Raw genomic sequence first — 14,830 nt, 5'->3', positions numbered from 1 at the left:
TATCTTACCCGTCTGTCTGAACCCCTTAGATCGGAGCTGTGAGAAGTCCCACAGCACCGGGTTAAATCAGGTGAGTACCTGGATGGGTCCGTGGTGAAGGTGATAACTCGCCTGAGGAAGGGGCAGCGCTCCGAAAGCTCGTGATTCCAGATAAACCTGTTGGACTTTAACCTGTGAGACTTCTTACTGTGCCCCATCCCCAGTCCAACATTGACATCTCTACAGGGTGCACAGAAGGTTTACCAGGATGTTGCCTGGTATGGAGGGGAGGTCCTATGAGGAGAGACTGAGGGATTTAGGGTTGTTTTCGTTGGAAAGAAGGCGGCTAAGAGGGGATCTTATTGAAACATATAAGATGATTAGAGGTTTAGATAGGGTGGACAGTGATAGCCTTTTTCCTCGGATGGAGAAAGCTAGCACGAGGGGGCATGGCTTTAAATTAAGGGGTGGTAGATATAGGACGGATGTCAGGGGTAGGTTCTTTACCCAGAGGGTGGTGAGGGATTGGAATGCCCTGCCTGCTGCAGTTGTAAATGCGCCTAGTTTGGGGGCGTTTAAGAGATCCGTGGATAGGTTTATGGACGAAAAGGGATTGGTTTAGATTAGTGGGTCAGTGTTTTGTAGCTGGTCGGCGCAACATCGTGGGCCGAAGGGCCTGTTCTGCGCTGTAATGTTCTATGTTCTATACCTTAGTTAGCTCAGAGTGTCACTGGGTGACCATAATGAGTTAGACGTTTCGTAAGGACATTCTGGCGATTGGAGTGTGAGAGCTATTCAGTCCCAGACTGTCCCGCCAGGTGGAAGGTTTAGCTGATTATAATATCACTGCTCCCTGGCAGCAGAGATGGATCTTTTTATTCTTTATTCCGAGGCCGGAATCGAACCCTTGGCGCTGTGAGGCAGCAGTGCTAACCACCGTGCCGCCCACAGGTTAGACTTGGTCTGAGCTGCTCTCGTCTTCCCTCCTCCCAGATCAAACCCCCTCCCGTTGCCCCAACAACACCCCCCCCACCCCCACCCCCACCACCCCAACCTCACTCTGTACCACCCCCCCCCGCAACGTGTAAACCCAGGCTTGTTAACACTTGGTCCAAGACCCAACAGAGAGCCCTACATCTCCGTACAGGTTAACAGAAGGAAGCTGGGAACGCCATAGCGACAAAGGCGGCCATTTGGATCCAATTCCCAACCCCTCCCACCCCCCCCCCCCTCCCCGGCATCGAACCTTGGGTTAGGTTGGCGAGGGGAGGTGTAAGTTACCGGAAAACTCCGGAATAGACCTGGGGCACGATCCACTAGGGGGGGGGGGGTTAACGCAGCCGTTGTACAGCAGGATCTGTCTGTCTGGGCCTGTGTTGGTTGGATTGAGACCTCTACACACAAGTTGGGCGCCGCCTGCTTTAGGTTGTACTGCGGACAGCCTCGTCGTGTCAGAGTGAGCGGAGTTGAGGTTTGGGATCCCCCCCCCTGCTGTGCGCCGCTCTTCCTTCAGTAGCACGTTTACCCCCGTGGCAGTGACTGAGTCCAGTTCCACCGCACATCTCCAGGCTGAGATTTATTTGATTCGCTCTTTTTTCGAGTTTGAAGTGACCTTTTTCTGAAAACGTGTGCACAGAAATATCGCTTTTTATGCATGATATATTTTTTTTTTGTGTGTGTAAAATTTCTTCCCGCCTCGTAGGCAGCACCTGATTTTCAGGAGACTAGGCCTCGTAACTATGTGCTGTCGGCCAGTGCATCAGCGGTAAGCCACGGGTGAAATCCACATTCCCCATCTTCTCCTCTTTATTTTGCCTTCCTCCTGCTCTCACCCACATTGTATGCTATAAGGATTGGTGATTCTTTTTTTAAACCAGGTCTCTTAAATGTGCTGACTTTTAAAACTGTGGCCTCACTTGCAGTTGCCCTGACTGCCAACTCTCCCTAAGTGTCTCCTCAAAGGTTTCCCCCCTTTTTATTTTGTTCATTCATGGGGTCTGGGCATCGCTGGCTGCCCATCCCTGAGGGCATTTATGAGTCACCCACATCACTGTGGCTCTGGAATCAAACGTAGGACATTACAGCTCAGTACAGGCCCTTCAGCCCTCGATGTTGCGCCAACCAGTGGAACCAATCTAAAGCCCATCTAACCTACACTATTCCAATATCATCCATATGTTTATCCAATGACCATTTAAGTGCCCTTAATGTTGGTGAGTCCACTACTGTTATAGGCAGGACACTCCACGCCCTTACTACTCACTGAGTAGTACTCACTTACTACTTACTGAGTGAAGAACCTATCTCTCACATCTGTCCTACATCTATCATCCCTCAATTTAAAGCTATGTCCCCTCATGCTAGCTATCGCCATCTGAGGAAAAAGGCTCTCACTCTCCGTCCTGTCCAACCCTCTGATCATCTTATAGGCCTCTATTAAGTCGCCCCTTAACCTTCTTCTCTCTAACGAGAATAACCTCAAGTCCCTCAGCCTTTCCTCATAAGACCTTCCCGCCATACCAGGCAACATCCTGGTAAACCTCCTCTGCACCCTTTCCAAAGCCTCCACATCTTTCTTATAATGCGGCGACCAGAACTGTACGCAATACTCCAAGTGCGGCCGCACCAGAGTTTTGTACAGTTGCAACATGACCTCACGGCGCCGAAATTCAATCCCTCTACCAATAAAAGCTAATCTAGGCCAGACCAGGTAAGGATGGTAGATTTCCTTCTCTAAAGGGCCAGATGGATTTTTAGGACAATTGACAATGGTTTCATGGTCAACATTAGACATTAAATTCCAAGTTTATATTGAATCCAAATTTCACCATTTGCCATGGTGGGATTTGAACTCAGGTCCCCAGAGCATTACCCAGGTTTTTTTATTCATTCGTGGGACATGGGCATCACTGGCTGGCCAACATTTATTGTCCATTCCTGGTTGTCCTTGTACAGCAATTGAGAGCCAACCACATTGCTGTGACTCTGGAGTCACAAGTAGGCCAGACCGGGTAAGGACGGCAGATTTCCTTCTCTAAAGGACATTAGTGAACCAGATGGGCTTTTTTGACAATCGACAATGGTTTCATCGGTAGATTCTTAATTCCAGATTTTTTTTTTTATTGAATTCAAATTCCACGATCTGCCTTGGGTGGGATTCGAACCCGGGTCCCCAGAACATTAGCTGAGTTTCTGGATTAATAGTCGAGCGTTAATTCCAGTGACAATACCACTCTGCCACAGCCTCCCCATTTCAATGGGAGAGAGTTCCAACTAGTTTTTGTACGTGATGGCAGTGGACCTGACTGATCGGGTAACATAATTCAGTCAGTGACGCAGGAAACCATCCACAGTGTGTGAGATAGTCCAGTCCCGCTGTCAGTGTTTCACGGTAGGAATTTGAGGGGCTGAATGGCCCAGTCCGATCGTTTGCACAGTCTCTCTGCCCCTCCCATTGGCTGCAATCGCTCACAATCGAACCCCCCCCGCTCCCTCTCTCTGTTTTATGATATTCCCTCAGGCCCAGAGCACCCTGGCATTGTCCGATTACCTTTAAAAGCAGAATATAAATGGCTGTTATTGTCCGTAACCTGATAAAGAGCGTCACCAATCCGATATCATATTTATTACATACCCTCTCCCTGTGAAGTGATGAAAATGGTGTTTATCCGTCTGCAGGTGGCCTTTCTGCAGCTAGGTGATATAAAAATGCAGCACGTTGCCACGGCCTCCCCAATTTGGACTGCAGCTTAAGCTCTGGCAGGGAGCTGGTTGGTAAATTTTCTTGTCCAGCTTCCTGCTTCACCCTCTGCTGGGTACCTGAGTGGGCAGAGCGATGGCTGCCTGGTATCCTTCTGTCCCAGAGGGTATGTAATAAGTGACGTTAACTATCCCCCTCCAACATTCACCACCTCCAATCTAGATTAATCCGCTATTAACTCAAATGCTGATTCCGAGGAATGTTGGATTTGTCTGGAGTTTGTGAGGAGAATTTACTTTGTTATTTGTATCTAAAGGGGGGAGGATTCTGGTCTCCCAGCGTAAACACGGGGGAGGCTTCCCAATGTCTCTCCCCGTACACTTTCCCACACTTGTGGCCTTTAATGATAACTTGCATTTGTATAGCGCCGTTAGCTTCCCTGCATAATGAGGCAGTGAGCCCGAGGGGGAGGTTTTGGGCGGATTGAGTTGGTCGACAGAGGTGGGTTTTAAGAAGGGGATTTGTGGGGGGAGAAAGACGGAGAGATTGTGGGAGGGATTTCCACAGAGACGGGTAAAGGCTTAGACCCACACCCTCCTCCCCCCCCCCCCCCCCCCCCCCCCAACCCCAGCGATGGGGCAAAGGTAGTGGAGGGTGAACACGAGGCCAGAGTTGGAGGGGTGCAGAGACTTTGGAGGGTTGTCGGGCTGGAGGAGGTCACAGAGATCAGGAGGGAGTGAGGTCGTGGAGAGATCTGAACACCAGGACGTGAATCTTAAATGTGAGAGATTTGCTAGTACGTGGGTTAAAAATAGCTCCGTCCTTTCGGAATATGGTTCCCCAAAGATTTCGCAAGCCAAGCCATCCGATAATACTCGAGCATTGCTGTCAGACAGGTAATACAGAGACAGCAGCAGTAACACACTCAACGCACAAAACAAGGATTAAAGCAGTTGGATAGACAGCACAGTGGTTAGCACAGTGCCAGGGACCCGGGTTCGATTCCAGCCTCGGGCCACTGTCTGTGTGGAGTTTGCACATTCTCCCCGTGTCTGCGTGGGTTTCCTCCGGGTGCTCCGGTTTCCTCCCACGCCCCAAAGATGTGCGGGTTAGGTTGATTGGCCGTGTTAAATTGCCCCTTAGTGTCAGGAGGACTAGCATGGTAAATGTGTGGGGATAGGGTCTGGGTGGGATTGTTGTCAGTGCAGGCTCGATGGGCCAAATGGCCTCCTTCTGCACTGCGGGGATTCTGTGAAAATCAAACACGCGAAACCCAGGAAGGATGGAGGGTTGCTTCATATTGTCTGATTGGGATATGGTGCAACACTAAAGGTGCTATATAAATGCAAGCTGTAGTTGTTGTAGATTACATCATCCTTCTCAATGTTGAACATAGCGTTACATTCTGATTGGTGTAATCCCTGGTTCTGCATTTCTCAGAATGAGACAATAGTGTTGTCTATATTTAACTTCTGGAAACTATTTCGACGTTTTCTTTTGCACTGAGTTTGCCTCCTGGTTTCTACTGGATACTCTGAAGACAAATCCAACTTAAATCTTACTAAACCCACCCCTCATCTTAACCTGAAGAAGAGAAAACGTATTTCAGAACCTTTCAGAAGATCCCCCAAAAGCCCCTCCTGATTAACCTCAGAAAAGTGGTTGGAAATCCCAAATAGGATTACTTTAATGGTGATTCTACCTTTTCACCGACAGCTCTGTGCGCCCAACCCGTTCTGTTAGTGCGTGTGTTTGTTATCCATCTAAGGCCTGAGGCCTGGGATGGCACCTCCACTCTGGGATAAGGCCTAGGATCTGGCTTAGGGCCTAGGGCCTGGGATAGAGCCTAGGACATGTGGCCCGGGATAGGGCCTGTGGCCTGGGGTCTGGGATAGGGCCCGCGGCCTGAGTCTTTGGCCTAAGATTGGACCTGGGTCTTGGGATTGGGCCTGGGATTGGGGCTGGAACTTGGGCCTGGTTTGGCCATTCGGACAGAGACCTAAACGTGAGAGACTTCTCCACCACGACTGATTTACAGCAGATATTTCTTTCATACTAATCGGTTGTCGGACATTTCTTTCTCATTCATCCGACTAATTGAATTATTCTGAAACTGAGATGCATCTCAGCCCCTTGTCTATCAAATTCCTGCCGATTGAGCTGAGCTTTGAGTGTTCCTTTTGACTGAATTGATACAGATCCAGCAGAGGGTCATGGGGTCCTCGCTCGGAGGAATGGGGCCTCTAACTGATGGGTGCTGGTTCTGTCGTGGTAAAACCAAACCCACTCCCACTAATGGCAAAATATTCGATACAGTGGGGTGGGAGATGGCTGGAGGAGGCAGCTGGGACCTATTCAAGAGTGAGCCCAGATATGGTTTGGATAAAGAGTTACCAGGGTGTTGGGAGGGTGCCGTAAGCCAGAGAGCCAGTTTCCCAGACAAGTTTTGGTGACACCGCATCTGGAATACCGTGTGCAGTTTTAGGTTTACGTTTAAGGAAGGATAGACTTGCATTGGAGATGGGACAGCAAAGGTTCACTAAGTTGACCCCTGGGGTTGGCGGAGGGGGGGGGGAGGGGGTGCGGGGAGTCTCCTATGATGAGAATTTGAGAAAATTGGGCCTATGTTTTTGAAGCTTTGGGAGGTGATCTCATTGAAACGCAGGATATTCTGAGGGGGTTTGACAGGACGGAGAGAGTGTTCTTGCCGGTTGGAGAATCTAAAGCACAGGGACACTGTCAGGATGAGGGGCTGATCACGTAGGGCTAAGATAAGGAGATATTGCTTCGCTCCAAGGGTTAGGAAGTTTTCTAACCAATGGGATATGGATGCTCCATCATTGAATTTATTTAAGGGCCAGGAGATAGATTTCTGGTCTGTGGGAATCCAGGGATATGGAGAGCTGGCAGGAAAGTAACTCAAAGATTAGCCATGGCCTCCCTCCCTTCATTGGGTCAGAAGTGGGGATGTTCGCTGGTTACACAGTGTTCAGCACCATTTGCGACTCTGCAGATACTGAAGCAGGCCCTGTCCAAATGCAGCAAGATCTGGACAATATCCAGGCTCAGGTTGACGAGTGGCAAATAACATTCACGCCACACAAATGCCCAATGACCATCTCCAACAAGAGAGGCTCTAACCAGCATCCTTTGACACCCAATGGCATCACCATCGCTGAATCCCCCACTATCAACATCTTGGGGTTGCCATTGACCAGAAACTGAACTGGACCCAGCCATATAAATACTGTAACTACCAGAGCGGATCAGAGGCTGGGAATCCTGTAACTCATCTCCTGACTTCCCAAAGCCTGTCCACCATCTACGAGGCACAAGTCAGGAGTGTGATGGAATACTCTCCCACTTGCCTGGATGGGTGCAGCTCCAACAACACTCGAGAAGCTCGACACCATCCAGGACAAAGCAGCCGGTTTGATTGCTACCCCTTTCTCACACATCCTATCCCTCAGCCACTGACGCAGGGTGACAGCCGTCTATAAAATGCACTGCAGGGATTCACCAAGGCTCCTTAAGCAACCCCTTCCAAACCCACAACCACTTCCATCTAGGAGATCAAGGGCAGCAGATTCCTGGGAACACCATCACCTGGAGATTCCCCTCCAAGCCATGTCCGATCCAGGCTTGGAAATACATTGGCCGTTCCTTCACCATCGCTGGGTCAAAATCCTGGAACTCCTTCCCTAACAGCACCGTGGGTGTACCTACAGTACATGGATTGTAATAGTTCGGGAAGGCAGCTCACCGCCATCTTCTGAAGGGCAATTAGGGATGGGCAATAAACGTTGGCCTTGCCAGCGAAGCTCACATACCATGAACGAACTTTTAAAAATGATCTCCCCCGTCCCTATGGCATGTGTACCCGAGCAGTGGGCAGAGAGGGGTGGGGGGGAGGGAGGGATTGTGAGGAATGTGTCCACAGAATCAATGAGGATCTTCCTGCATGCACAGATCAGACAGACCTTGTCCTGTGGTGGGTAGGGTTCAGAGGGTGGGGGGGTGCAGTGGGAGGTCGGGGGGTTATAACTGCAGTGTGGAAGGGTGCAGTGGGAAAGGGAAGGGTCCAATGTGAGGAGCAAATGTGAGTTTCTTTAATCTCTCGGGAAAAGCAGGTATTTCTCCAGTTAGTAACCAAGTGTTGCTGCCTTGAAAGCATTTACTTAACCACGGACTGTGTAGGTTGGGGGCAAAGTGATGAATGTTTGGGAGGTTAAAGATCAACATCATTTGAGTCCGTCATTAGTCTGGAGTTGGCCTGGTGCTACCTAGTATTGCGGTATTCTGGAGAATTGAGGTGAGCTGTTTGAGTTAGGAGTTAAGGATCACTCACTTCCCACTGTGATCTTCCTCACATTCCCACTAACTATCCTGCAACTTCTCAAACTCTTGCTGCTAAACTTTCGACAGAAGCGGCACGTCGCTGTCCCAGAGCGTTTACCAGGACCCACATCTCCCACCCTTCCCCATCCCACTCGCGGACTCTGCAAGTCGGTGCCTGCAGTGGGTAAGGGGAACCCATCAATGCCATGCCCTGTAAACCTGCGCCTCAGGCGTTCCAGGCTTGGGTCTAGGATGGAGTGTGTCCGGATGAGGAGACGTTTGAACTCCATCGTTGGGCAAACAGAAACTTCACAGGAGGCCATTCGGCCCACCATGCCTGTGTCTGACCCTCAGAAGAGCTTTCCAATTAGTTTGTTACGGATAGCTCAACTTTGAGATGGTCGGACATGGGTTTCCATGGTGACCTAGCGAGCAAAAATATAATGGTCTTATGAATTTTTTTTTATATTATTCCTGCCAGTAGCCAAGGAGAATCTTTGGATTAAACGTTATCTCCATTCCGTTCCCAGAGGGGGTTAAACCAGAATTAAACCAATTCAGAACAAAGTTGGTCGATTGGAGCATTAAGATTAATGGAAGAGATGTCCAAGAGAGAGGTTACACTTTAAATACAAACGAGCTTTCAGTTTTTATTGGCAGTTTAATTCATTAAGTATTGGTGGGGACTCAGCTGTTTCTCAATCGCTTCAACCCAGTAGTCGTAAAGTTTAAACACAGAAAGAGGCCCTTCAGCCCATCATGTCTGCTAGCAAGCCTCTCTCTATTCTAGTTCCAGCACTCGGTCCATGGCCTTGTACGCTGCAGCATTTTATAAGTTTATTTATTAGTCACAAGTAAGGCTTACATTAACGCTGCAATGAAGTTACTGTGAAGTTCCCCTGGTTGCCCCACTCGGGCACCTGTTCGGGTCAATGCACCCTAACCAGCACGTCTTTCAGACTGTGAGGGGGAAACCGGAACACCCACAGGAAACCCACGCAGACACGGGAAGAATGTGCAGACTCCGCACAGACAGTGACCCGAGCCGGGAATCGAACCTGGGTCCCTGGCGCTGTGAGGCAGCCATGCTAACCACTCTGCCACCCCATCTCCTCTCAACCTCCTGTCTTTAAACCCCTGTTATTGAGCCCTGTACCGAGGGGAAAGATTCCTTCCTGTCTACCCCCTCATCATTGTGTACAGTCAGAATGGATTCTATTCCATCCAGGCCCACATGTTGTAACAGGTACTGTTGGTAATCACTCAAACCATCGACATTTACAATAAAAGCCAAGGAATATTTGTGATCTGCGGGTCTTTGTTCGATTGTAGTCAGTGTTAGCGAGATCCCTGTTTCTGTCAGTCCCCTTTATCGTTACCTTGCGTGCTGTGTCAACCCTTCACCCATCATGTTAACAATCTCTGATTTGCTGGTATCTAAATCTTCATTTCTGCTGTCAATCCGCTGTGAGGTGTGATAGTGTTTGATGGGAACTCTGATCCAGGAAGTACGTTGTCAATGTTCACTACTGGGGGGCTGCTGTTGCTCTGTGATCCACACGGTGTTAAATTTTAGACACTGTCTGTGTAACCCGTATCGGACCCTCAGTCACCATGACCCTGTGTCCACAGTAAAAATATGTTTTCTGTTCTTCTGTTAGTCTGCCAACATCTTGAGTGTGCGAGAGAGCGAGCGAGCGTGTGGGTGGGTGCGCGAGAGTGAGCGAGCGAGCGTGTGGGTGGGTGCGCGAGAGTGAGCGAGCGAGCGTGTGGGTGGGTGCGCGAGAGTGAGCGAGCGAGCGTGTGGGTGGGTGCGCGAGAGTGAGCGAGCGAGCGTGTGGGTGGGCGCGCGAGAGTGAGCGAGCGTGTGGGTGGGCGCGAGAGTGAGCGAGCGTGTGGGTGGGCGCGAGAGTGAGCGAGCGTGTGGGTGGGCGCGCGGGAGTGAGCGTGTGGGTGGGCGCGAGAGTGAGCGAGCGTGTGGGTGGGCGCGCGGGAGTGTGTGTGGGTGGGCGCGAGAGAGCGAGCGTGTGGGTGGGCGCGAGAGAGCGAGCGAGCGTGTGGGTGGGTGCGCGAGAGTGAGCGAGCGAGCATGTGGGTGGGTGCGCGAGAGTGAGCGAGCGAGCGTGTGGGTGGGTGCGCGAGAGTGAGCGAGCGAGCGTGTGGGTGGGCGCGCGAGAGTGAGCGAGCGTGTGGGTGGGCGCGCGAGAGTGAGCGAGCGTGTGGGTGGGCGCGCGAGAGTGAGCGAGCGTGTGGGTGGGCGCGAGAGAGCGAGCGAGCGTGTGGGTGGGCGCGCGAGAGTGAGTGAGTGTGCGTGTGGGTGGGCGCGCGAGAGTGAGCGAGCGTGTGGGTGGGCGCGCGAGAGTGAGCGAGCGTGTGGGTGGGCGTGCGAGAGTGAGCGAGCGTGTGGTTGGGCGCGCGAGAGCGAGCGTGTGGGTGGGCGCGCGAGACTGAGCGAGCGTGTGGGTGGGCGCGCGAGAGTGAGCGAGCGTGTGGGTGGGTGGGCGCGCGAGAGTGAGCGAGCGTGTGGGTGGGCGCGCGAGACTGAGCGAGCGTGTGGGTGGGTGGGCGAGACTGAGCGAGCGTGTGGGTGGGCGCGCGAGACTGAGCGAGCGTGTGGGTGGGTGGGCGCGCGAGAGTGAGCGAGCGTGTGGGTGGGCGCGCGAGAGTGAGCGAGCGTGTGGGTGGGCGTGAGAGTGAGCGAGTGAGCGTGTGGGTGGGCGCGAGAGTGAGCGAGCGTGTGGGTGGGCGCGAGAGCGAGCGAGCGTGTGGGTGGGCGTTGTTTTACTCCCATTGCTCTAACATCACTCCCATTAAACATCAGTAACAATAAACTCCTTCCAGTGTCAAACACTCATCTCCTTTCTTGTTGCTGTGGATTTGCAGCTTTGGAGTGAGGAGGTGACAAAAGTGAGTATCCAAAATGAAACCACAGCGGGGAACGAGAACCCGGGAGACACTGAGCTGCTGGTCACATGGTGACTGGGACTGGGGAGTCTTTTCCTGGCACACATCTTGGGATTGGTCAGGACTGAATCCACAAGCTTCCAGGGGATTTGGGAATGAAATTGCAATTTATCTGGGTCTCCAATCCGCATTCGACTCTTCCCACTTCTATTCCTGCATCTTCTGTTTGCCTGGTTGGCCGTTCGGCTGTGGGTGGGGTACTGGAGAGGTCCTGACTAGTGGCCACCCAGCTAACACTGGGCTAGAAAGAGACGGTTTTGGGTGTGGAAGGGTTGGTGATGGGTGTTGGAGAGTGACAAGCCATTCCAATATGGTGGGTACAGAGTTTGACCAAGACAGGTTGTGCCCGGGATACAACTAATATTGGGCATAGAGAGGGCAGAATAACTCCACTGCTGCCAAAGACCCAAGGGCACAGGGTGTCTAATAATGAAACTGGCGATGGAACCCACCATCAGTAATAATGGGGATTAAAAACCTTAATCTCTCCAGGGTCCGAATGACAAAATGTAAACAGTAGGCAGGTATGGTGGCACAGTGGTTAGCACTGCTGCCTCACAGCGCCAGGGACCCGGGTTCAATTCCAATCTTGGGCCACTGTCTGTGTGGAGTCTGCATGTTCTTCCCATGTCAGCATGGGTTTCCTCCGGGTGCTCCAGTTTCCTCCCACACTCCAAAGATGCATAGATAAGTGCATTGGCCATACTAAATTATCTGTTAGTATCCAAAAGTGTAAATTAGGGGGATTAGTGGGGTAAATGTGCAGGTTTACATGGGTAGGGCATGGGATAAGCCTGGGTAAGATGCTCTTTCAGAGAGTCAGTGCAGACTGGATGGGCCAAATGGCCTCCTTCTGTACTGTAAGAATTCTATGATTCTAAAACTTGTTGGCAGACAGGAAACAGTAAGAATATACGGGTCTTTTTCCAAATGGCAGGCAGTGACTAGTGGGATATGTAGGGATTAGTGTGGGACACCAGCTACTCACAATACATATTAATGATTTAGATGAGGGAACTAAATAGAATATCTCCAAATTTACAGATGACAGAAAGTTGGGTGGGAGGGTGAGCTGTGAGGAGGACACAGAGATCCTTTAGTGTGATTTGGCCAGGCTGAGAGAGTGGGCAAATGCAGATAAACGTGAGGTTATCCACTTTGATAGCAAGAACAGGAAGGCAGATTATTATCTGAATGGCTATAAATTAGGAGAAGGGAGCTTGCAACAAGACCTGGGTGTCCTTAGGCAGCAGTCTCTGAAAGCAAGCGTACAGGTACAGCAGGCGATAAAGGAGGTCTGTTGGCCTTCATCGCGAGAGGGTTTGAGTACAGGAACAGGGATATCTTGCTGCAGTTATGCAGGGCCTGGGTGAGGTCAGAACTGGGATATTACGTACAGTTTCAGCCTCCTTAATTGAGGAAGGATGTTCTTGGTCTAGAGGGAGTGCGGAGAAGGTTTACCAGGCTGATTCCGGGGGAGGTGCGACTGAAGTATGAGGAGTGACTGAGTGGTTTAGGATTGTACTCAAGCTCAGAAGAATGAGGGGAGATCTCATAGAAACCTATAAAATTCTAACAGGACTGGATAGGGTAGCTTCAGAAAGAATGTTCCTGATGGTGGGGAGAGTCCAGGACTAGGGGTCAGAGTTTGAGAATAAGGAGTAAAGCTTGTGGAACGGAGGTGAGGAGAAATTTCTTCACCCAGAGGGTGGGAAATGTGTGGAATTCACTCCCACAGAAAGTAGTTGAGGTCAAAACATTGTCTGATTTCAAGAAGAAATTAGATATAGCTCTTGGGATCGAGGGAAGGAGTGATTAGATTATTGAATTTGATGATCAACCTTTATTATATTGAATGTTGGAGCAGGCTTGAAGGGCCAAATGGCCTTCTCCTGCTCATATTTATTCACTTAAAGGGTTGTGAAGCTTTGAAAGCTGAGAGAGCTGTGAATACTTGGTCACTCTCACAGCAGGAGTCCACAGAACTTTGGTTACAAACGGAATGAAGAGATGGGCGGATCACTTGGAATCCGGGAGTTATGGGTGAAGATTGGTCATGGTCTCACTGAACAGCAGTGCTGTACTGAAGGGCCGAATGGTCTACCCCAGCTGATATCAGTGATGTTGAATGCAGCAATCCCTTTTACACAGTACGGTAAAGCAACTCAGTTTTATCAGTGTCACAAGTAGGCTTACATTAACACCGCAATGAAGTTGCTATGAAAATCCCCTAGTTGCCACACCCTGGCGCCTGCTCGGGTACACTGAGGGAGAATTTAGCACGGCCAGTGCACCCTAACCAGACTGTGGGAGGAAACCGGAGCACCCGGAGGAAACCCGCGCAGACACGGGGAGAAGGTACAGACTCCACACAGGCAGTGACCCGAAGCTGGGAATCGAACCCGCGTCCCTGGCGCTGTGAGGCAGCAGCGCTAACCCACTGCCCAGTACTGAACTCGACGCTGTGCGTCAAAAATCAGTTTTGGCTTGTCTGTTATTTTTTAACATATGTGGATTTAAACATCAGTGAATTCCCTCCCAACAAGAGCCGCTGGACAAGCTGGTACGGATAGGTAAAGGGGTATTGGTTGCCACGGTGTTTAGCGATTTCCCCTGTTTACCATGCGATCTACAGCCCAGTCTTTCCACGTCAGTTGGGAAGGGGGTGATTGACGGGGTTAAAGCTGCAATATGTATGCGTGCAATCTCACAACTGCTCTCTGTAATACTCCCCCTCGCTGGCTCGGTGAATGCCTTAATGAAAGCTGACCTTTGCAGCAACAGTGCGGAGTGCTCGGAACCCCTGCACTTCCATTCATCCTAGCATCTAAATTTAATAGAATTCAATTTGTGTTTTCAAAATGCACTTTGAGTGGGGACCTGTTGAGGAAATTGACGGATGGCCCTTTACCTCAAAGACAAAACTGTGTCTCATTTCCTGGACCATCTATTGCAGCTTTACGTACAGGGCCCTTGGCTTTATCTGAGAGATGCTAACAAACTGTTTCTAATCTCTAATATCTTTTTAAAACAATATGCAACGTGATTTAATTGATTAACCACCCGTGGACTAAGGATTAATTTAGAAAATGAGAGACGTATTGTTCAGAGTACAGGCCGTATTTTGATGATTTGGAGATTTTTTTTTCTGATCCACTTTTCTGTCAAGTGGACTGGAAGCTGTGATGGAGCGAGACCCCAATTGTAACCAGCTCCACCTTGTGTTAGATCCTGTTCCAATTCAACTCACATTTATTTTTTAAAAAAAAATTAAAGGATTGCCTGGGTCTTGAACATATCCTTTCATTTTCTAATCTTAAATTGAGGTTCTTGTTGATTTTAATGTCTTTTCCGATTTGACGAGAGTGGGTGTTTTATGGAAATCCAATGTTGGATAATCTTTGGAGATGGAATACCCTTTTCCACGCTTTCCGGGCTGATTTTGCACTAACCCCGGGGTGTGTGTTTGTTTTTCTTTGTTGTTTTGCAATTGCCGGTAAGAAATCCTCAAATTTAACCCCCAATTTTAACCCATTGAGGTTAAACCAGGATGCTCGCCAAGTGTCTAACCAAATTGTCCAATCTTGAGAATCTGGCGATGAATAATAAATTGTCATTTTGCCTCAGCCCAATCTCTCAAACCCGGTTTAATTCATTAGTCTAATGCGGGGGAATGTAAGTATGTGACTGTTATTGGACCAGGTAAAAGTTTGAGCAAAGGTATGAGTTATTGGCGACTCAATATTAACCTGTTGTATAATAGTTGGAATGTGTTTTAATTCAGTCTCTCTCCAAATACAGGGTGTTTTTAAACCTTCCAGTTGCACATTTCAAGGCAAACATTTTATT

The 14,830-nt window shown here is 49.9% G+C and overlaps 1 protein-coding gene across 4 annotated transcripts in view; it reads left to right on the top strand.

Moving 5' to 3' along the window:
* The window catches only part of LOC145358372 (endophilin-B2-like), an 85,883-nt gene that overhangs the window by 54,645 nt on the left and 16,408 nt on the right, over nt 1-14,830 (top strand). For 2 of the 4 annotated variants that reach the window (XM_080212369.1, XM_080212370.1), the window contains exons 6-7: nt 1,682-1,744; nt 10,901-10,924. The exons of the other annotated variants lie outside the window; for them this stretch is intronic. In XM_080212369.1, coding sequence (XP_080068495.1) covers nt 1,682-1,744; nt 10,901-10,924 — 87 coding nt within the window. The remainder of the gene's footprint in view (nt 1-1,681; nt 1,745-10,900; nt 10,925-14,830) is intronic. 4 annotated transcript variants of the gene reach the window in all.

The sequence above is a fragment of the Carcharhinus amblyrhynchos genome, chromosome 25 (genome assembly GCF_965287045.1).
Source record: "Carcharhinus amblyrhynchos chromosome 25, sCarAmb.v2.hapA, whole genome shotgun sequence".
Classification (NCBI taxonomy): Eukaryota; Metazoa; Chordata; class Chondrichthyes; order Carcharhiniformes; family Carcharhinidae; genus Carcharhinus; species Carcharhinus amblyrhynchos.
This window is presented reverse-complemented; position numbering and strand designations above follow the sequence as displayed.